Source organism: Eretmochelys imbricata, chromosome 20, assembly GCF_965152235.1.
Source record: "Eretmochelys imbricata isolate rEreImb1 chromosome 20, rEreImb1.hap1, whole genome shotgun sequence".
Lineage (NCBI taxonomy): Eukaryota > Metazoa > Chordata > Testudines > Cheloniidae > Eretmochelys > Eretmochelys imbricata.
The window spans coordinates 3686654-3707159 of NC_135591.1; the positions used below are offsets into that span (position 1 = coordinate 3686654).

Below are 20506 nucleotides of genomic sequence, written 5' to 3' on the forward strand. Positions count from 1 at the left end.
TTGACCATCACCTTCCACACAGACATATAGGTTGGGGTCAGGAGTGGGAGCCTGTCCACCTCCCCACCCATCTGGCTGACGGAGTCTATGGCCTTGGGACCCAGCAAGGGAGCTAGACACCGGGGCTTTTCCGCAGGGTCCCCCTGGTTCAAATCGCCAGCCTGCTCAAAGGCAGTGAGGTGGCATCCACATCCCCCCCTCCTCAACCAGGGGCAGCAATTTAGTCTCGAGGTTCCCTGCGGAACTGGCCCCCCGGGGTCTATCCCCACTCACCCCGGGGAGGTCCCCTAGGCCTCTCTGCTCCCCCACCGCCAGTTCATGCTGCTGCTGTTTCCGCAGCTCTTTCTCGGGCTCTCGCTGTCTCTCACGGTCCTCTAGCTCTCTTGGACTCAGCTCCAATCCCATCCGTCTTCGATCCCCCGATGGGGAACCCGATCGTGAAGACCCCTGTCTGGTCGGGGACAGAAGTCTTGGGGGTGCCTGACTACCACTCCAGCTGCTCCCTGATCCTGCTATAGCCCCAGTTGGGGTCAGGAATCTGTTCCTTAGAGCGGTCATCCTCCTCCAGCTGCAGGATGAACTGTGCTTTGGTGAACTTTCCAATGCTCAACCCTCTCTTTCTGCACAGGGTTACAATGTCCTTCTTCAGGAGACGGTGACAGGCCGTCACTCCACTCTTCCCAAGTTGTTGTGGACTCACAGGCCCGTGTGCTCTCAGCTCCCCACGGTTTCCAGGGAGAACCCCTAGTGTGCCAGCCCTTCTCGAGGTCACCACCTCTTTGCCAGGGTCGAGCTGCAGACTCCTCCACCCCTGGGACCGCTCGCTGCAATCCCCAGGGGAACCCTGTTACTGCAAAAGTCATTCTCTCTGGTCACACACTCCCAGGGGTTAACCGCCCCCTGAAACCGTCTCTCTCTGAATCTTCAGCAGCACGCCTGGTCCCCGTCAATCCCCCTTCGTTTTACTGATCCCAAGTCACTTACTGCAGGAAGTGCCATCCATGGGGTGCAATACATCCCACCTCTGCCACCAGTTGTCACAGGGTCCCTGGGCAATGCTCTGACCTGCTCCTCACGAAGCCAGGCAGGACTCTGGGGCAGTCTCCTTTCTGTGATCAGACTGTCTGCAGGACACACAGCTCACCCGGCTTCCACCTTCCTCGGTCTGACCCCAGAGCCTTCAGCATCCTCTGCCCCTCCATGCGCTTCCCCCAGCGAGTCCGCCCAGGTGGGGTCCTGGGGGGGCCAGAGGGTCCTGCCCCCCCAACTTTGCAGCCAGACGGGACTCTCAGCCAGCCAGTAAAACAGAAGGTTTATTAGACAACAGGAACATGGTCTAAAGCAGACCTTGTAGGTGCAGAGAACAGGACCCCTCAGCTGGGTCCATTTTGGGGGGCAGTGAGCCAGACAACCACGTCTGCCCTTCACTCATCATCCCCAGCCAGCCCCAAACTGAAACTCTCTCCAGCCCCCCCTCCTCTGGGCTTTGTCCCTTTCCCGGGCCAGGAGGTCACCGGATTCTTTTGTTCTCCAACCCTTCAGCTCTCACCTTGCAGGGGGGAAGGGCCCAGGCCATCAGTGGCCAGGAAACAGGGTGTCGGCCATTCTCTGTGTCCAGACCCCTGCACACACCTGCCCTCTTGGGCTCTGCAACGATCATACCCCCTTATCCCACCCCCTAGAGACTTGAGAACTGCCTAGGGGAAACTGAGGCACCCCCACACTATTCAGAAGAAACATTAAGAACAGTCCCACTTCGTCACATCCCCTCCCCCGCAGCAAATCACAGCATAGAGACTGGGGGGCTCCCTGGGCCGATGGCCATTTACTGCCTGGCCCCGGGCTCGTGAGTCCAGACAGATGGTGCCCTGGGCACGCACAGACCCGGCAGGGCAGGGGCTCCGATCCGGCCCCAGGGCGGGGCACAGGCTGGCTCAGGGGGGTGGGGAATGGGGCACGGGGCCTTTCCCCGCTCGGGGACGCCGGCTCCCATACAGGGTCTCCATGGTCCGACGCCTGGGGGTGAGATGGGGCCATTGTCCTTGGCTGCGCTGAGCCCAGTGTGGGCCAGGCGGTGGTCCTGATCCTGGGCAGGGGTTCGGGGCCCGGGCCCCAGGCCCGGCCAGGGGCTCAGTTGGCGCCGGGGGCCGGGAAGATGCTCTGGAACTCGGAGAGCAGCAGTTCCACGGCCTGGTTCTGGTGGACCATATCCACGGCCATGCTGGCCAGCTCCTTCTCGGGACGCAGCAGCGTGGGGCCGAAGACGATGCCGATGTTCTGCCGGGTCATGCGGTTCACTTCGGCGTACTCCATCACCCTGGGGGGCGGCAGAGAGGGGCCTCAATCCCGCCCCACAGCCCCCCGTGTCTGCCAAGGCCCCACAATCCCACCCCACAGCCCCCCACGGCCACTGGGGCCCTCCAATCCCGCCCCGCAGCTGTCTGCCAGGCCCCTCAATCCCGACCCACGGCCACCTGGGCCCCTCAGTCCCGACCCACGGCTCCCCATGGCCACTGGGGCCCTCCAATCCTGACCCGCAGCCCCCCGTGTCTGCCAGGGCCCCCCAATCCCAACCCACAGCCCCTGGGACCTTCCAATCCCAACCCGCAGCCCCCCATGTCTGCCAGGGCCCCCCCAATCCCGACCCACAGCCCCCACGGCCACTTGGTCCCCCAATCCTGACCACAGCCCCCCATGGCCGCCGTGGCCCCTCAATCCTGACCCACGGACCCCCCCGGCCACTGGGGCCCCTCAATCCTGAACCCACTGCCCCCCACCAGCCACTGGTACCCCCCAATCCCCACCTGCAGTCCCCCATGTTTGCTGGAGCCCCTCAATCCTGACCCACTGCCCCCCATATCTGCTGGAACCCTCCAATCCTGACCCTCTGCCCCCCATGCCCGCCAGGGCCCCCCAGTCCCAACCCTCTGCCCCTCATGTCCACCGGTTTCCTTCAACCCCGACCCGCTTCCCTCCACAGCTGCTGGGGCCCCTCAATCCCAACCTGCAGGCCCTGGCTCTGCTCCCCACCCTGGGGATATTTGACCCCCCCGGATTTCCCAGCCCCCCACTTACTTGCGGAGGTGGGCCAGGATGTAGCGCAGGGTGGCGTAGTTAGGTGGGGGCAGGCTCTGGACCAGTTCGGCCAGGCACTGCACCCGCTCGGCGCCGGCCGGGAGCTCTGTGGGGAGAAGCGACGTGGCTCTGCAGCTGGACGAGATGGGGGCACGGGGGCCCCAGGGCTGCCCCCACCCCGGAGTCTGTGGGCACTGGCTGCGCGGGGAGGGGGAGCTGCCAGTGACTCAGGTAGCCTGGGCCCCTGAGGTTGGGGGGCCCACAACGGGGGGTGGAGCCACTCAGGGCATCAGCCAGCCCCGCCTCCCCTGCCCCTGCCTGGCATTGGGGCATGGGGCATGCGGCACACGGGAGACCCCATGGTGAGGGGCGCTGGGCACAGGGGAAGCCCCGCGGGGGGGAGGGGCTGGGCACAGAGGAAACCCAGCGATGGGGCTGGGCACAGGGGAAGCCCCGCAGGGAGGGGCTGGGCACAGGGGAAGCCCCGCGGGGGGGGAGGGGCTGGGCACAGGGGAGGCCCTGTGGGGGACGGCTGGGGGCGGGGTGGCAGGTCCTTACTGACGGCAGCCACGAAGGCGTCGAAGAGGGCGAAGGGCACCAGGGGCTCGGGCAACTCGCGGAAGAAGAGCTTGAGGGCGCCGGTCACCACGTGGACGTCGTCCCACTCGGGGTCCGCCAGGCTCAGCCGCTCCTCTGGGGGACACGGGCGGGTCAGCCCTGGGGGGTGCAGCGTGGGGGGGCACCACGAGGGGTGCAGGGCCGGGCCCGGCTGAGCTGGAGAGACCGAGCCAGCCCCATGGGTAGCACGCGCCCAGAGTGTGGAATATGGGGGCCACTGCACCCCCCCACCCACTGCACCCCTAGGTCATGGACACCCCCAGGTCCCCCTCACACACTGTGCCCCCCAGGCCACGGGCACCCCCATGTCGAAAGCCCCCCCGCCCCCTGAGCACAGCGTGACCCGCTGGCAATGCCAGGCACCCCACAGGGGGAGGGGACGCGTGCATGGTGCCCACCCGGCCCGGCTCTACCTTGGCACGGCTGCTCCGGGAAGACGTAGCGCCCATCCGAGGTCACTGCCCGCTCTGCAAAAGAACACGCCCATCACGACCCCGCCCTGGCTGGCAGCCCCATGGGCCGAGGTTATGGGGAGGTGGGGCACTGCAGCCCCAGGGCAAAGGCCAAGGGCCATGGTGAGGGGCGGCCACCTCCCTGCAGGGAGCGGCTTCTAGGGCAGCTGCCCACCCCCCACCCCCACCCCGGCCCCAGACGCTCACCCCGGTCGACGGCAAAACGCAGCTTCTGGATCACGGCCAGGTTCCCACTCACCCGGTAGATCCCGTCCGCATCGAGGCCTGCTGGGGCCAGGGAGGGAGGGGTGAGACCCTGCTTGGGGCAGTTATGACCCCTGCCACCCCCACGGAACCCCGTGTGCCCCCCGCCCCTGCTCACAGCTCTGGGTGCTCCCCACCCACCCCTCAGACCCTGTTCAGGGCTCCATGTGGCGCCCCACGTGCCCCTGCTCAGAGCTCCGTATGCCCCCTGCCCCCCCCCCCCCAGAGCTCCCTCCGGGTACTCCTCACCCAGCCCCCAAACGCTGTTTGGAGCCCCATGTGTCCCCTGCCCCCCCATCTCGCTCAGAGTTCCGTGTGCCCCCCACCTACAACTCCGTTTGGAGCGGGCGTGCCTACCCCAGGCCCTGCTCGGAGCCCCGTGTTCCCCCCCACCTGCCCCAGACCCCGCTTGGAGGTCTCATGGGGGAGCATGCCTGCCCCCTGTCTGAGGTCTCTTCCCCCTCCCCAGGTGCTGGTGGCGCTGGCTGGGCACTGGGACACCCCGCATGGGAGGCCCATGCAGAAAGACACCCCCGAATGGCAGGTGGGGCTCTGCCCCAGGGAGGGAGGGGCTCCACGCTGGGGGGGCCTGGCATGCCGGGCACCTGCCCGCGGGGCTCCTACCTCTCTTCTCCACAGCCTCAACGCAGAGCCGGACAAAGCGGGGCACTGTGTCTTTCTCCCGCTGGCACAGGGCGTCCAGCCGGCAGCCAAAGACCTGGTCTGGAGAGAGGACAGGGGTGGGCGCCAGGCTGGATCAAGGGCCCTCAGGGGGGCAGAAACAGCCTGGGGGGGCCTGCTCTCACCTCAAGGGCTGCCCAGCCCGTCCCTTTGCCCCACCAGGGCTGTGGACAGAGCTGCAATCCCAGCAGCTGGCCACTGGGGGTGCTGGGGGCACCAAGTTTGGGGGGGGTGAAAAGGGGAGGCTGGGGGGGCTGAGAACAGGGTCCAGCGGGGGAGGGAGGCCGGGCTGAGTGTGGGGAGGGGCAGTTTTTACAAATATGCAGATTGCCTTATTAAATAATTTGCATCTAATGTCCCCTAAGGCCATGCAATCCTGTATCAACAGGAGTGGTACATAGCATACGGGGTCCCCACCTTGATTGAGCCCCTTCTTCTGTGACTTCTGCCATGGTGGGAGAGCAGGGGGTGGGTTACAGAGGGGCTGGGGGAGATGAGGAGCAGCGGGTGGGGGTGTTGTGGGGGTGCAGGGGATGGGGGAGATGGGGTGGAGGTATGGAGCAGGGGGTGGGGAAGGGGTACCGGGGATGGAGTGTGGGGAGTTGTGACAAAGTGGGACTGTTCTTAATGATTCCTCTGAATACCGTAGGGGTGCCTCAGTTTCCCCCATGCATTTCTTAAGTCTCTAGATGGTGGGATAAGGGGGTGTGATTGTTGCAGAGCAAAGGGCCAAGGTCCATAAATGGCGACACTCTGTCTCCTGGCAACTGATGGCCTGGGCCCTTCCCCCCTGCAAGGTGAGAGCTGAAGGGTTGGAGAACAAAGGAATCCGGTGACCTCCTGGCCCAGGAAAGGGACAAAGCCCAGAGGAGGGGGGGCTGGAGAGACTTTCAGTTTGGGGGCTGGCTGGGACACGGAGTGAAGGGGCGTGAAGGGCAGACGTGGTGGTCTGGCTCACTGCCCCCCGAAAATGGACCCGGCTGAGGGGTCTGGTTCTCTGCACCTACAAGCTCTGCTTTAGACCATGTTCCTGTCATCTAATAAACCTTCTGTTTTACTGGCTGGCTGAGAGTCCCGTCTGACTGCGGAGTTGGGGGGCAGGACCCTCTGGCCCCCCCAGGACCCCACCTGAGCGGACTCGCTGCGGGAAGCCCAGGGAGGGGCAGAGGATGCTGAATGCTCCGAGGTCAGACCCAGGAAGGTGGAGCCGGGTGAGCTGTGTGTCCTGCAGACAGGCTGCTCCCAGAGAGGAGACTTCCCCAGAGTCCTGCCTGGCTTCATGGGGAACAGTCCCAGAGCATCACCCGGGGACTCCGTGACAGGGGTGCAGGGAATGGGGTACAGGGAGATGGGGAGCAGGGAATGGGTGGCAGGGGGTGCAATGGGGGCGGGGGTCTCCACCTTGGATGATCCCCTTCTCCTGCAGGCACTGCAGCGGTGGGTCAGGGGGTGCAGGGGGAATGGGGGACAGGGAGCAGGGGGGATAGTAGGCAGGTGGATGGAGGAGATAGGGTGGAGGTATGGAGCAGGGGAAGGGGTACAGGGGAGGGGGTGCAGGGAATTATGGGGTGATGGGATACAGGGGGGTGGGGGGCAGGGGGTCCCCACCTCGGATGAGCCCCTTCTCCTGCAGGCTCTGCAGCGGGGGGCGTTTGACGATGAAGCGCCGGAGTTTGCTCTTGACCCGCTTCCTCTCAGTGCTGTCCGGGCGGCAGGTGGAACCTGGAGGGGGGCAGAGGGGGGTGAAGCAGCCAACGAGCCCTCCAGGCCCGGCGCCCCTCCCCCAGCGCCAAGGCCAGCCCCCTCCCGCCCTGCGGCGGGCACCTACCGGAGGATTTCCAGCCGTCCTTTGGCCTCAGCCCGTCGTCCTCCTCGTCCCCGCTCAGCTCCCCCAGCTCGGAGCTGCCGGCCCGGCGCAGCACGTAGCCCGGCTCGTCCAGGGGGTTCTCCCGGTCCTGGGGCGCAGGGGGACACGTCAGGCAGGGGAGCAGACAACGGGGGGGGGGGCAATGCGACGGGGGATGGGAACTACTCCCAGCCACACAAGGGGATGGAGGGGGAGGGGCAGTGTGCTGGGCATTCCCCACATTCGGGGCAACCCAGGGCTGGGACAGCAGGTCGGGCCAGAGGGGCAGAGCCCAGGGCTGGGCTGGCAGGGGCTGCGGGTCGGGAGTGAGGGGCACCGGCAGAGCTGGGGGGGCAGAGCCCCGGGCTGGGCTGGCAGGGGCTGCGGGTTGGGAGTGAGGGGCACCGGCAGAGCTGGGGGGGCAGAGCCCCGGGCTGGGCTGGCAGGGGCTGCGGGTTGGGAGTGAGGGGCACCGGCAGAGCTCGGGGGGCAGAGCCCAGGGGCTGCGGGTCGGGAGTGAGGGGCACCAGCAGAGCTGGGGGGGCAGAGCCCAGGGGCTGCGGGTTGGGAGTGAGGGGCACCGGCAGAGCTGGGCAGGGGGAGCCCCGGGCTGGGCTAGCAGGGGCTGCGGGTCGGGAGTGAGGGGCACCAGCAGAGCTGGGTTGGGGGAGCCCCGGGCTCAGCTAGCAGGGGCTGCGGGTTGGGAGTGAGGGGCACCAGCAGAGCTGGGCGGGGGGAGCCCCGGGCTGGGCTGGCAGGGGCTGCGGGTCGGGAGTGAGGGGCACCGGCAGAGCTGGGGGGGCAGAGCCCCGGGCTGGGCTGGCAGGGGCTGCGGGTCGGGAGTGAGGGGCACCAGCAGAGCTGGGTTGGGGGAGCCCCGGGCTCGGCTAGCAGGGGCTGCGGGTTGGGAGTGAGGGGCACCGGCAGAGCTGGGGGGGCAGAGCCCAGGGGCTGCGGGTTGGGAGTGAGGGGCACCAGCAGAGCTGGGCGGGGGGAGCCCCGGGCTGGGCTAGCAGGGGCTGCGGGTCGGGAGTGAGGGGCACTGGCAAAGCAGGGGGGAGGTCAGCAGGGGGCCACTCTTTTATCCCCTCCTGTCCCCAGGTTTCCCATGGGTGGGGGCCCCCCATACCGAGGCCTGGGCCGCGTTAACCCTTTGCCCGCTGGCACTCACCAGCCTACGGATGACGCCCTTGATAGTCTGGTGCCACCCCTGGATCTCGGCCTCGCTGTCCGACTGCAGCAGGAACTCGTTGCCAGTCACTGTGCGGAGCTGCCGGGGGGACACGGGCAGGTCAGGGGGCCGGGCAGGGGCAGGCCCCCGCCCCCCCCCGCAAGGCCCCCTGTGGGGAGAGGGGGCTGGTCTAGAGGCAGGTCAGGGGCCAGGCAGGGACGCCCAGACTCTGCAGGGCCTGGGGGGGCATCTGGCGCCTGGGGGGACAAGAAGCCACCCCCCCATGGGCAGTTGAGGAGAGCATCTCCCAGGCTGCTCTGGGGACAGGGACCGTGGGGTGCAGGAGTCCAGGAGCCCCGGAGCTCAGCGGTGGGGCCAGGGTGGGACACTGGGTGCTGGGGGAGGTTCTGGGTCCCTGGGGGGGAGTGTTGCTGGGTCCCTGGGGTGGTTGCTGGGTCCCCGGGGGGGCATTGCAGGGTACCAGGGGAGGTTCTGGGTCCCTGGGGGGTGTGTGTCTGGGAGCCGGGAGGGTTCTTGATCCCTGGGGGGGTTCTGGGTCCCTGGGGGGTGTTGCTGGCAGCTGGGGGGGGTTCTGAGTCCCTGGGGGGGCATTGCAGGGTACCAGAGAAGGTTCTGGGTCCCTGGGGGGAGACATTGAAGGGTGCCACGGAAGGTTCTGGGTCCCTGGGGGTGTTGCTGGGAGCCGGGGGGGTTCTGGGTCCCTGGGAGGGTGTGGCTGGGAGCTGGGGGGGTTCTGGGTCCCTGGGGGGCGTGGCTGGGAGCTGGGGGGGCATTGCAGGGTGCCAGGGGAGGTTCTGGGTCCCTGGGAGGCGTGGCTGGGACCCAGGGGTGTTGCTGGGTCCCTGGGGGGGCATCGAAGGGTGCCAGGGAAGGTTCTGGGACCCTGGGGGGTGTTGCTGGGAGCTGGGGGGGTTCTGGGTCCTTGGGGGGGCGTGGCTGGGAGCCGGGGCTCCCCCCACACTCACGTGGATGACGTTCTTCTTGCTGGACATGTCTCGTGCCCGTTCCAGCACCGCGCCCCGCAGGTCCACGCTGCTCTCAGGCCTGCTGCTGGCGGGTCTCTGGGGGGCGAGGGGAGGGGGCGTCAGGGCCGCAGCCACGGGCATCGCTCAGCCATGGGGCTGCTGGGGGGGGGGGGGGCCTGGGCCTTGAGTACCCCCTGGGATGCAGCGTGGGCTCGCACAGGCGGGGCCTGGGGGGCAGCGCGGTCCCTCCCCAGGCAGCTCCCATCTCCTGGGGTCTGGGACAGGTGTGACACCCCCCCGCCCCCGCTCACCCCCCCCAGCCCCCCACTCACCCAGCTGGTGGGGGCCGGGCCCTTGAGATCCTTGTAGAAGACGAGGCTGTTCCCAGCCAGCACCACCCAGGAGATGCCCCAGCTCTTCCTGCCAGAGAGAGGGGGCTGAGCCCAGCTGGGACAGCCCCCAGGAGCCCCCCCGCCCCTTGCTGCCCTGGAACTTCCCACCCCCCGGGAGCCCCAGCTCCCCCCCGCCATGCCCTGAACTCCCCCTTCCTTGGGCCCCGAGGTTCAGCTGAGAAAGGCCCCTTTGTCCCTTCATGCCCAGGACGTCCCTTGTCCAAACCCCTGGGCTGTGAGAGGCCGAGCGGCTCCCCGCGCCCCGCCGGAGAGGGGGAGCCACGGCGAGGCCCCCGCCACAGGGACCCCACCTCCTGTCTCCCCCCCACCGCCTCTCCCCGCCACAGGGATTCCCCCTCCTGCCCCCCCGGGTGCCTCCCCCTGCCACAGGGACCCCCCTCCTGTCTCCCCCAGGACTCCTCCCCCCACCACAGGGACCCCCCCTTCTGCCCCCTAGGATGCCTCCTCCCGCCACAGGGACCCCCCTCCTGCCCTCTAGGATGCCTCCCCCCACCACAGGGACCCTCCTCCTGCCCCCCCAGGACATCTCCCCCCCACCACAGGGACCCCCCCGGTCTCCCCCAGGATGTCTCCCCCCACCACAGGGATCCCCCCTCCTGCCCCCCCAGGATGCCTGACACTTGCTGCAGGGACCTCCCCCACCACCACCACGTACCTGAGTTTCCGGCCCCCCTCTGCAATCTTGGTTTTGTTCAGCTGCCCAGCCTTCTCCACCTCCTGCCGTGGGGAGAGTTGTCAGCCCCCCGGCCCCTCACAGCCCCTGCCCCCCACAGCCCCCCCACCCCCCACAGCCCCTGACCCCCACTCCCTCCCTCTCCTCCACAGCCCCCTACTCAACCCCACCCCTCACCCCCCACAGCCCTGTCCCCCACTCCCTCCCCCAGACCTGCCCAGGCCAGTGCCCCCTGGCCTGAACCACACGGTGGGGGCCCCAGGCTGCAGCCAGCTCTTGGGAATCGAATCCGTTTGGGGGTGACCAAGGGGATGTGGGGCAGGGCCCATTCACACACACCCCGGCCTTGGGAGCTGCTGGCTGGGAGTTTCCTGTGCAGTCAGCACATGGGGGGCCCAGGGGAGCAGGAGGGGGCTGGGGAGTAACTCACATGGGGTAAGTCAGAGGGGTGAGGGGGGCAGCCCCCGGGGGAAGTGGTGGGGGGACCGGTCCCCACCCAGTCCTCAAAGCTGGGCTGGGAGCGATTCCTGCGGTGAGACACCTGCAGAAAGAGTGAGAGAGCAGGGGAGATGGGTCACTGCCTCCCAACTCCCTGCCCCCCCACCCAGCCCCCCAACACCCTGCCCCCACCTGGCCCCCAACAACAGGCCCCCCCAACTCCCTGCCTCCCACCCAGCCCCCCAATACCCTGGCCCCCAACAACCAGCCCCCCACACCCTGCCTCCCTACCCTTCCCCCAACAACCAGCCCCCACAACCTTCCCCCCACCATGCCCCCCAATATGCCTCCTGAATACCTTGCCCCCCACACCCTGCCCTGAACACTCTGCCCCCCAACATCCTGCCTCCTGAAAGAGGAGGCGGGATTTGCATGGGGCTCCCCCCCCGAATGCTAACCCATGCCCTAAACACACTGTCTCCCTGAGACAGAACATGGGGCTGCTGCCCCAGACAGCCTCCTGCCCCCCCCAGAGCCAAGGACCCACCTCCCATGCACCCTGCGGCCCCAGAGACAGAACAGTCCAGACACCCTTCTCCTGACAAGCGGCCCCCGAAGATGTGGCCCGAGGACCAGCCCTGCCACCAACACACCAACCCCAGAGAAACAACTCAGGCGCTGCCCCCAGCCCCCCCCCGGCCCCGGCCCCGGCCCCGGCCCCCTGCGGGCATCTCACCTTGGGCACACGGGATTCCGGCAAGATCATGGATTTGGTGTAGCCGAGCCGGCCGGCCTGGACGCTGTCCCCGCCCTGCGCCAGCGTCTCCCCCGGGTCGGCGGCTGCCGGGGGCTCGGGGCTCAGAGCCTCCACGGGGAGCAAACTCTGCAGGGGAGAGGGGAGCGAGTCAGGGAGTGCCCCCCAACCCACAGCATGGTGATGCCCCTCACTCCCGAACCGCAGCCCCCTGCTAGCCCAGCCCTGCCCCCCACCAGCTCTGCCGGGGCCCCTCCTGACCTGCACTGCTCCTGGTACTGTGTTCCTGGGACACTGTCGTAGCAGGAGACTCCTGGGTTTTGCCCACGGCCCACCCAGCTCCCTCCCCTCCCTGGCGTGCTTCATTAGAGCAATTAGTGCTCAGCTATCTCAGGCACCTGGCGGGCAGCCCGGGTGCTTGGCTAAGCCAGGCCAGGGCACAGGAGGCCGGGCAGTACACCAGTCCAGGGGGATAATGGAGCAGCCCACCCCCCCGTCTCCCTACCATCTCCCGGTGGCGCCGTGGAGGTTTCCAAGACTTGTCGCCCGTCTCCCGGTTGTAGAAGTAGCTGCGGCCGGTGCTGGGGTCGAGGTGGCGCTCCCAGGTGTCCAGCACCTGCAGCGGGGGGCCGCTGGGGTTGGGGGGCTCCCCCCGCACCTGCTTTATCTCCTCCAGGTTGCAGTAAATCGGGGGCTCCTCCATGGTGGCTCCAGAGGGTGGACCCTGCAGGGCATGAGGCGGGGGGCACTGGTTACTGTCAAGGCTGCTGCCCCCAGGAGCTACAGGGAACCCCCCACTCCAATGTCAGAGTTGGGGGTGCACAGTCAGAGAGAATCCAGCCTGCTTGGGGGCAGAGGGTCCAAAGTCCCTCACAGAGCCCCAAGGAGGGGCTGCGGGTCGGGAGCGAGGGGCACCGGCAGAGTTGGGGGGCCGGAGGGAGCCTGGCAACTGGTAGCAGGGCCCCCTCCTCTGCAAGGATCAGCTGGAGGTGCTGGGACAGACCAGGTGACCCTGCTGGCTCGGAAAAGAGACAAAGCCCGGGGGGGAAGGGGTGTCGGGGGGGTGGGCAGCTGGAAGGGGTCTGTCTCCTGGGTTGGGACATGGGGGGAGGGCCCTGGGCTCTGGCTCCCCCCCCCCCCGATGCACTTTGCTGAGAGTCCCTGGTAGGTGCTAACCAGCTCCGTCTTACGCTGGGTCCCCGGCGACTAACAACCCATCTGCGTCGCCCGCTGGCTGGGAGTCACTGCCGGCTGCGGGTGGGGGGCAGGGCCCTTGGGGGGGGTGTCAGGCTCCCCCGGGGGGGACTCGCTGCGGGGAGCTCACGGGGTGACTGAGCCGACTCCTTGCCCGGGGGGAGTGAGCCCCGAGGGGAGACCCCTCCCCAGAGTCCTGGCCAGCTTCATCCAGAGCAGGTGCTGAGCACCGGGCCTGGGACCCCGCGACACATGGTCCCGCCCAGCCCCCCGCCCTCCCCCGGCTCTGGGCGAAGCCGAGAAACTCTTGCTTAGGCAAGGTTTGGAACGGTTTCCCCAGAGCGGCTTGGAACAATGCCAGGGGCGCTGAGCCGCCCGTCAGCTGGTGCCCCCTGCTCCCTGCCCCCTCCTGAGCCCCCGGCTCCCTACCCCTTGCTGTGCCTGCTCCACCCTGCCACTTCCTGTGCCCCCCACTGTCCCCACCCCCATACCCCAGGCCCCCTCGTCCCTGCTCAGCCCCTCTGTCCCCTATCCTGTGCCTCTCTGCACCCGGTTCCCTCCCCGCAGTGCCCTTCCTCCCGCCCCATGACCATCTCCTCTCCCTCCTGCCCCCCCGCTGCCCGCCCTCCCCCCAAGTCCCACGCGGACACTCACCCCTTGCTGTTGCTGCTCAGCCCGTCAGTCCGCCCCCCCCTTCCCGGGGGGGCAGCTGAGCACTCAGCCCCTGCCCCCAGCAGTAGCTGGGCCTGTAGCTCTTGGGGAGCTGAGCCTGAAGTGTTGCTCCAGGCCGCAACCCATGGGGCAGCCCCTCCCACAGCTCACCCCACATCCTGCGGGTTAGCACAGCCCCTGCACCTACACTTCCCTCCCTGTGGTCAGAGAGAGGAAGAAAGAGGAAGGCGGGTGGGTGGGATGGGGGAGGCTCCTACATGAACCAAGGCCAGGGCCAGGCACCAGGGAGCCCAGGGCTGGTCTAGCAGGGGGCTGGGGGTCGGGAGTGAGGGGCCCCTGCAGAGGTGGAGGAGTAGCGCTGGGATAGCAGGGGGCTGCCCACGTGCTGTGGGACTTCTCCAGCCCTGCCCCGTCAGCTCTGGGTGGGTGATGTGGAGAAGGGAGGGGCAGGGCGGGGGAGCCAGATGCATACGCCCCACCCTTGCCCCTCCCCCAGGAGGCCATACTTACCCCAGGGGGGCTGGCCCCCTGCCGCACCGCCTGCGGGCACCGCTCCTGCTGGCATCTGGGGACGGGCGCGTCACTGCCGGGGCTCTGGGCCAGGCCGATGGCGCTGACGCTCCTGCTGACGGGGTGGGCCGGGCCGAGCTGGGGGCCGGGGTCCCAGGCTGGCAGGCTCAGGCTGTGGCAGGAGTAGTGGCCAGGCGGGGCTGGGCAGCTGGACAGGTCCTGGAGGGATCGGTACCGTGGCTGCAGGCCTGGCAAGGGGAGAGAGCAACTGGGTCAGAGCCCCTGTTGTGCTGGAGGGCAGCAGCGGGAGGGGAGGGCGCGTCTTGGCTTGTGAACAGCACCTGGGGCTGACAGAGGGTCCCCCACCGCTCAGCTGAGAGCCTGGATGCAGCCTCCCCACCCCCCAGCTCCAGGCATGATCCCACTGGCCCCCTGGCTTCACAGCTCATCCGACAGATACCTCCCCTAGCGCCCCCTCCTGAGCCCCCCCACCCCGCTCCCTGCAGCCCAGCGCCCCCCTGCTGAGCCCCCCCCACTCCCTGCAGCCCAGCACCCCCTGCTGAGCCCCCCCCCACTCCCTGCAGCCCAACACCCACTGCTGAGCCCCCACACCCGCTCCCTGCAGCCCAGCGCCCCCTTGTGACGAAGCGGGACTGTTCTTAATGTTTCCTCTGGACAGTGTGGGGGTGCCTCAGTTTCCCCTAGGCAGTTCTTAAGTATCTAGGTGGGGGGGTAAGGGTGTGTGATCATTGCAGAGCCCTAGAGGGCAGGTGTGTGCAGGGGTCTGGACACAGAGAATGGCCGACACCCTGTTTCCTGGCAACTGATGGCCTGGGCCCTTCCCCCCTGCCAGATGAGCGCTAAAGGGTTGGAGAACAAAGGAATCCGGTGACCTCCTGGCCCGGGAAAGGGACAAAGCCCAGAGGAGGGGGGGCTGGAGAGAGTTTTCAGTTTGGGGCTGGCTGGAGAAGGGCAGACGTGGTTGTCTGGCTCACTGCCCCCCAGAATGGACCCGGCTGAGGGGTCTTGTTCTCTGCACCTACAAGCTCTGTTTTAGACCATGTTTCTGTCGTCTAATAAACCTTCTGTGTTCCTGGCTGGCTGAGAGTCCCGTCTGACTGCGGAGTTGGGAGGCAGGACCCTCTGGCCCTCCCGGGACCCCGCCTGAGTGGACTTGCTGTGGGAAGCACACGGAGGGGCAGAGGAGGCTGAATGCTCCGAGGTCAGACCCAGGAAGGTGGAGCTGGGTGAGCTGTGTGTCCTGCAGACAGGCTGCTCCCGGAGAGGAGACTTCCCCAGAGTCCTGCCTGGCTTTGTAGGGAGCAGACCCAGAGCATCGCCCAGAGACTCCGTGACACCCCTGCTGACCCCCCCACCACATACTCCCTGCAGCACAGTGCCCCTTAGCACCACCCTGGGGCACTGGTGTCAGCGCTGACTGCCAGGGGAGAGCCCCCTGCCCCGCTCCATGTAGCACAGAGCCCCCCAGCGCCACACTGGGGCCAGCCCTGACTACCAGGAGACAGCGACTCCTGCTGAACCCCCTGTGACAAAGCAGGAATTTTGTAACATTTCCATGAAGCCTGTGTGTGCCTCAGTTTCCCCCTGTGCTGCCCTGTTCCCCAAAGGGCTGTTTGCTCCCAGGGCAGGAGAAGAAGTGGAGGTATGGGTGGTGCCCAGCTGGCCCGGCCTTAATCCCAGGAGCAGTTGAGAAGACAATGCCCATCCAATTACCCAGACACTGATACCTAGCAACAAAGGACAGAGATCCTGGTCCCGCCTGTCCGCAGTGGGGCTGAGCAGCAGCTCCAGAGAGAGGTGAGGTGGGGGAGAAGGGCTGGCTACTGGGGGGAGGGGGCTCTGAGCAAGGAGCTCGGGCGGAGGGAGAGTCAGAGCTGGAACAAGGGGGTTCCCCACAGCCTGGCTGGGTGCTCGGCTGCCCAGAGCTTTCGTCCCTCGGCGCTAGCCCAAGGCTTCCCGGGCCAGGTTCCAGGAGACATACACCTGGCTGCCTGGCCCCGCTGTGCGAGCTCCCCTGCAGCTGCCGGGCGAGGGGTACTGAGCCCTCAGAGTGGACAAGTCGCCCTCAGGGGTCTGTCTCGCTGGCGGAGCTCCTGGCGGGGCACAGGGGGGCTGACGGCCAGGGGTCCTGTCTAAAGAGGCGGAGAAGCTGCGTGGGAGATCCTGGAGGGAGAGCGAGACCCCGAGGGGGTCTGGGTCCTCCCAGAGACTGGTCCAAAGCTGGGGCTGTAGCCCCGATCCTGTGGAGCTGTGACACCCCCAGCCCGGTCCCTGCAGCCCATAACCCCTCGTGCCGTGCTGGGAGGGGGGAGAGCCCCCTGCTGAGCCCTCACCCGGCTCCCCGCCAGACACTCACCCGGGGATGGGTGCTGCCCGGTGCCAGCGGCTGCGAGCAGCGTGGCGCTCAGCCACGGGCCACCCTCCTCGCGAGGGACCACCTCCGCCACGTAGGTGGCCGGCACAAAGATGGGCCGTGCCCTCCGGGGATCGCTGAGCCGCCGCACCTGCCACCAGTCCTCATTGGACCTGTGGAGCAGCAGGAAGCATTCGCCTTCGGCGATGGCCACCTGGCGCCCGTCCTCCGCCTCGTACTGGTAGTCGTAGAGGGCTCGCAGCGCCACGGCCGAGGAGGAGCCGGGCGAGGGGCTGGCCCGGCGCCAGGACCGGCCTTCCAGCCGCCACCGCCCTGACAGCATCTCAGCGAGGGGGAGAGCGGCTGGCCGCCCTGTGCGCGCCACGAGCCCAGCCCAGCCGGGGTCCAGCACCGTCATCTGGAAGGAGAAGGCAGGGGACCGGGCTGAGACACGAGGCGTCGGCCCCAATGGCACGGGGGAAGGGGGACCTGCTGGCTCGGGATGTGGGGAACGGGGGCTTTCCCCTCTGGGACGCACGGTGCTGGTGCGTGCCCAGGCAGCCTGGCCCGCTCCTCCCGCTGGCTCCAGACCTCCTTGCTTCAGGCCCGCTGCTGGACTGGCAGGGGCAGCCCCCATGGGGGCGCTGTGGAGACTGGGACATGGCTGCTTGCCCTGCCCCTCCAAGAGAACGTGTCCAAGCCAGGGCTCAGTGCCCTGGTAGCGGCCAGCGGGTGAGGCCACGTGGCTACAGGAAGCCCAGATGCTGCTACAACAGGAAGCCAGCCAGCTCTGCGGCTTTCCAGCCAGTGGCTCATCGCAGACGGCCACATACAGCTCAGGGTGACTGGCTCTGCCAAGGGCCGGGGGGGGCAGGGCCTCCGCATGTCCCCCGTTCCCTGGACCAGGCAGCCTTGGGCAGAGGCCCCAGAGCCCAAACCAGCAACTGTATGGTGGAGACACAGCCCTGGGGATCCACCCCATCCCCTGGGTAACTCCCACATTTCCCCCAGGGGTGGGACATTGAGATTCAGATTCCCGTATGGGGGGCATCTTTCAGGCCCCTTCCTCCCCCCATCTGCCCCGGGGATGGAGGTGGAGCCGAGAACTGGCATGGCAAGGGGGCTCGGCCCATGGGTCCGTTCCACGTGCCCAGAGTCACGGGGCCTACACGGGGCTGGGCAGGGGAGGGGGCCAGCTGCTAGCTGAACTGAAGGAGAGGACGTGGCCAGGAGGGACTTCAGGCCCCGGGATGGGCTGGGCTGGAGGTGTTGGGGTGGCGCACAGGGACTCACCACCGCCAGGGTGCTGCCATGGGGCTGGCCTGCAGAACCTGGGGAGGAGAAGGAGAAAAGCAGGCACTGAAGGGTTAATGGTCTCCGGGCACCAGGGCGCTGAGCCGGGTGCATGTGTCACCAAGGGGCGAAGGCCGGGGCTGCGCTTACAAAGCTGGCATCCCTGCCAGCCCAGGTGCTCAAAGCCCTGTCAGCAGGTCAGCCTCACCCCACTGACAGAGTGGGAACCTGGGGCACAGGGTGTGGGGGGTGCCTCCAAGGCAGAGTTACCAGCAGAGCCAGGGTGGAATCCAGGAGTCCTGATGCCCAGCTCCCCCGCTCTAACCACTAGATCCCCCCTCCCCTCTCAGAGCTGGGGATGGAACCCAGGAGTCCTGGCTCCTGATTGCCCATTCTGCATGTGACCATGGGGAGGGGGAGCCAGATACAGCATGCCCGTTGGGGTCTCCAGCGGCGGGACTGTTGTTTGCTCTGCCCCGCGCGGGACCAGTCCACGCCCTCCCCTGTGCAGCCAAGAACCAAGGTGCCAGTTGGTACCTTGGAGGAGAATTAAGGACTGGAGTGACTGGCCAGGGGCCGGGTGGGGGTATGTGTGTGTTCTTGGTGCCCGTCTCTGAGATGCTCTGGCTGGGTGGAGGAGCAGCTGGGGGGGATTCTCTGGTCTTGGAGTCAGGGACCCCGAAAAGGCAGCCACTGGCCCAGCCTCACTCCCCTCCCCCTCCCCCCCGCCCTCAAGGCAGCACAAAGGACCTGGTTTTAATTGTTTTCTTATAGTCACCCCCCCGCCGGCGCGCAGAGCGCAGGTACCGCATTTCCGCTCGGTGACGGGCACCGGCTTCCTGTGAGCCGAGCTGCTGCGTGAGCAGAGTGAGTCTCTGTCTCCAGTGCCCTGGGGCGCAACCCCCGCTCAGCACAGACGGGAAGGAGGGAACCGGGGGGGGGGGGGGAGGGGAGACCCATGTGGAATAAAACAGTCGTGAGAGGAGAGTCCCATTCCCTCTGACCCACCTCCCTGCGGGGGGGCCTCATCAGACTCCACCGCACCCCCAGGCCAAACCTCAATTTGACATGATGCAGCTAGCTCTGGGTGGTGCCCCTACATTGCAGGCAGCGATGAGGATTAACAGCCCTTCAAGCCTCTGCATCCCCCAGGCCCTCTTGCTTCTTTATCACTGATTCCAAAATATGCCATGCCCCCCCCCACCGCTTGGCCAGGGGGCTATTCCCCAGAGACCCCTTCAATCGAGTCACTTTGGGGGAGTGCATCTGACAGCCAAGCCTCGGTCAATTACCCCCCTCCTCTGTTCAGTTCTGTCCCTTCCCCTCACCCCGAAGCTGCGTGTTCTGAAATGGACTCTCCTTGGCACATCGCCAGTTAAACAGGACCCTCGGCCCGCGCGCAAAACCAGAAAACGCAGCCTCTGCGGCTGAGGTGCTGAGCAAACAGCAGCCAAATCCAACGGGAGGTGCAGGGAGGCCTCGGACAATCAGAGACGCACCAAGTGAGAGGGAGGGAGGCTGCTGTGAGGATGGGATACAGGGCAATGATCCAGGAGATCAGGGTTCCTCTGCCGCTGACTGGCTGGTGACCTTGGGCAAGTCATTTAATCTACCCCATGCCTCAGTTTCTCCATCTGGGAAATGGGGATCCGCAGCTCCCACAAACAACACACCTGGATTTTCCTCCTTCTCTCTCTTACCAAGTGCGAGCCCCCTCGTTTGCCGATGGGCGCTGGGTGTTGGGAAGCCTGGGGCCTCGTCCTAGGGCTGCCACTTCTGAGGTACAAAAACATGGGACAGGCGGGGTGATCCTGAGCCCCTAAAACTGGACAGCCGGCAGCGTGAGCCACGCAAGGACCCTTGCACATTTCCCAAGACAACTACCTCCAGAAATGGCCCCTCCTGGGAAAATCTGGACAGGTGGCAGCTCTGCCTAGTCCACCCCTTTCGACCGTTCCCAGGAGTATAGAGTCCCACCTACTACCCCTCTGTTTTATTCTCCGTCCCTGCAGCCAGGACAGCCGGGGTTAGACTGGGTGGCTCCCCCAGATGTTGTTTTGAAAGTTGCATTTCCTTGCGGGCCGGGGGCGGTGTGGAGACAGACAACATGTGGTTTGAATCGCCTGCTCAGCACCTTTCCTCTTGCAAAGTTGTGCCTCTGACAACCTACAGTCGTGCGTGGCCCCAGCCCGGCAGTGGCCCTGTGTGGTTCCAGCCAGATGATGGCCGTGCGTGGCCCCAGCCCGGCGGTGGCCGTGCATGGTTCCAGACGGATGATGGCCATGTGTGGCCCCAGCCCGGCGGTGGCTCTCGGCACGTGTATGGGATGCCCAGGTAACAGTACCTGTGTTGCTTCGACAGGGGTTTTCTCACTGACGTATGCTCTAGGGGGGAGCCTTGCAGAGATGCCCCCCTCCCCATGTCTCTTTCTAGGGAGTCCCATGGCTCTGAGCAGCATCTCACAAGCACTTCAGCCCTAGCACGGCGGGCAGCCTGCGACTGGTGAGCCCCCCGCCAGCGCCAGGAGCTCGGGTACCTTCTCCCTGGCGAAGAGGCTGGGCAGAAAAGTCCTTCCCCACCCCATTAGGCCCCTTACCTGGCCGCTCACTGTTCAGTCGCTCCCCACACCGGAGCAGGGACCTCCTGCAACTTTGCTGGCGGCTTCTCAGCAGCCGCTGCCAGAGGAGGAGGGTCCTGGGACAGCTCGGCCCACGTCAGCAGCTGCAGTCACACCTCCCCGGCCGGCCCTGTGACAGGCAGCCAGGGCTGGCCCTGGGCACAGAGCTTGGCTGTCTGCTGGGGGCGCCAGGGCTCCTGGGCTCTATTCCTGGTTGTGGGAGGGGAGCGGGGTCTAGTGGTTGGGGGGGGGGGGCAGGGTGACAGATCTCCTAGGTTCTATTCCCAGTTCTGGGAGGCCATATGCTCTAGGAACAAGAACAGAGAACTGGATTCAGGACTCCTGGGTTCCATCCGTGGTTCTGTCACTGACTTGCAGGGTGAGCAGTGGGCGTTCTCCCCGCAGGCTGTGCCAGGGAAGGAGAAGCTATCCAGCGCCACGGGGTTAAGGCTTGAGCCGAGTGCACAGCAGGCAA

At 66.9% G+C, this 20506-nt stretch overlaps 1 protein-coding gene across 1 annotated transcript; it reads right to left on the minus strand.

Moving 5' to 3' along the window:
- Positions 1 to 1295: 1295 nt before the first annotated feature.
- ARHGAP9 (Rho GTPase activating protein 9) lies at positions 1296 to 20048 on the minus strand. Its single transcript, XM_077838423.1, is given in 22 exon segments — positions 1296 to 2317; positions 3076 to 3233; positions 3235 to 3414; positions 3416 to 3565; positions 3567 to 3616; positions 3619 to 3768; positions 4092 to 4160; positions 4353 to 4430; positions 5034 to 5132; positions 6699 to 6812; positions 6919 to 7045; positions 8108 to 8206; positions 9094 to 9189; positions 9426 to 9513; positions 10162 to 10223; positions 10610 to 10720; positions 11354 to 11500; positions 11877 to 12095; positions 13748 to 13995; positions 16125 to 16539; positions 17415 to 17452; positions 20011 to 20048. Coding segments are annotated over 20 exon segments (2847 nt in total). The 5' UTR covers positions 17415 to 17452; positions 20011 to 20048; the 3' UTR covers positions 1296 to 2130.
- Between the last annotated feature and the right edge of the window lie 458 nt (positions 20049 to 20506).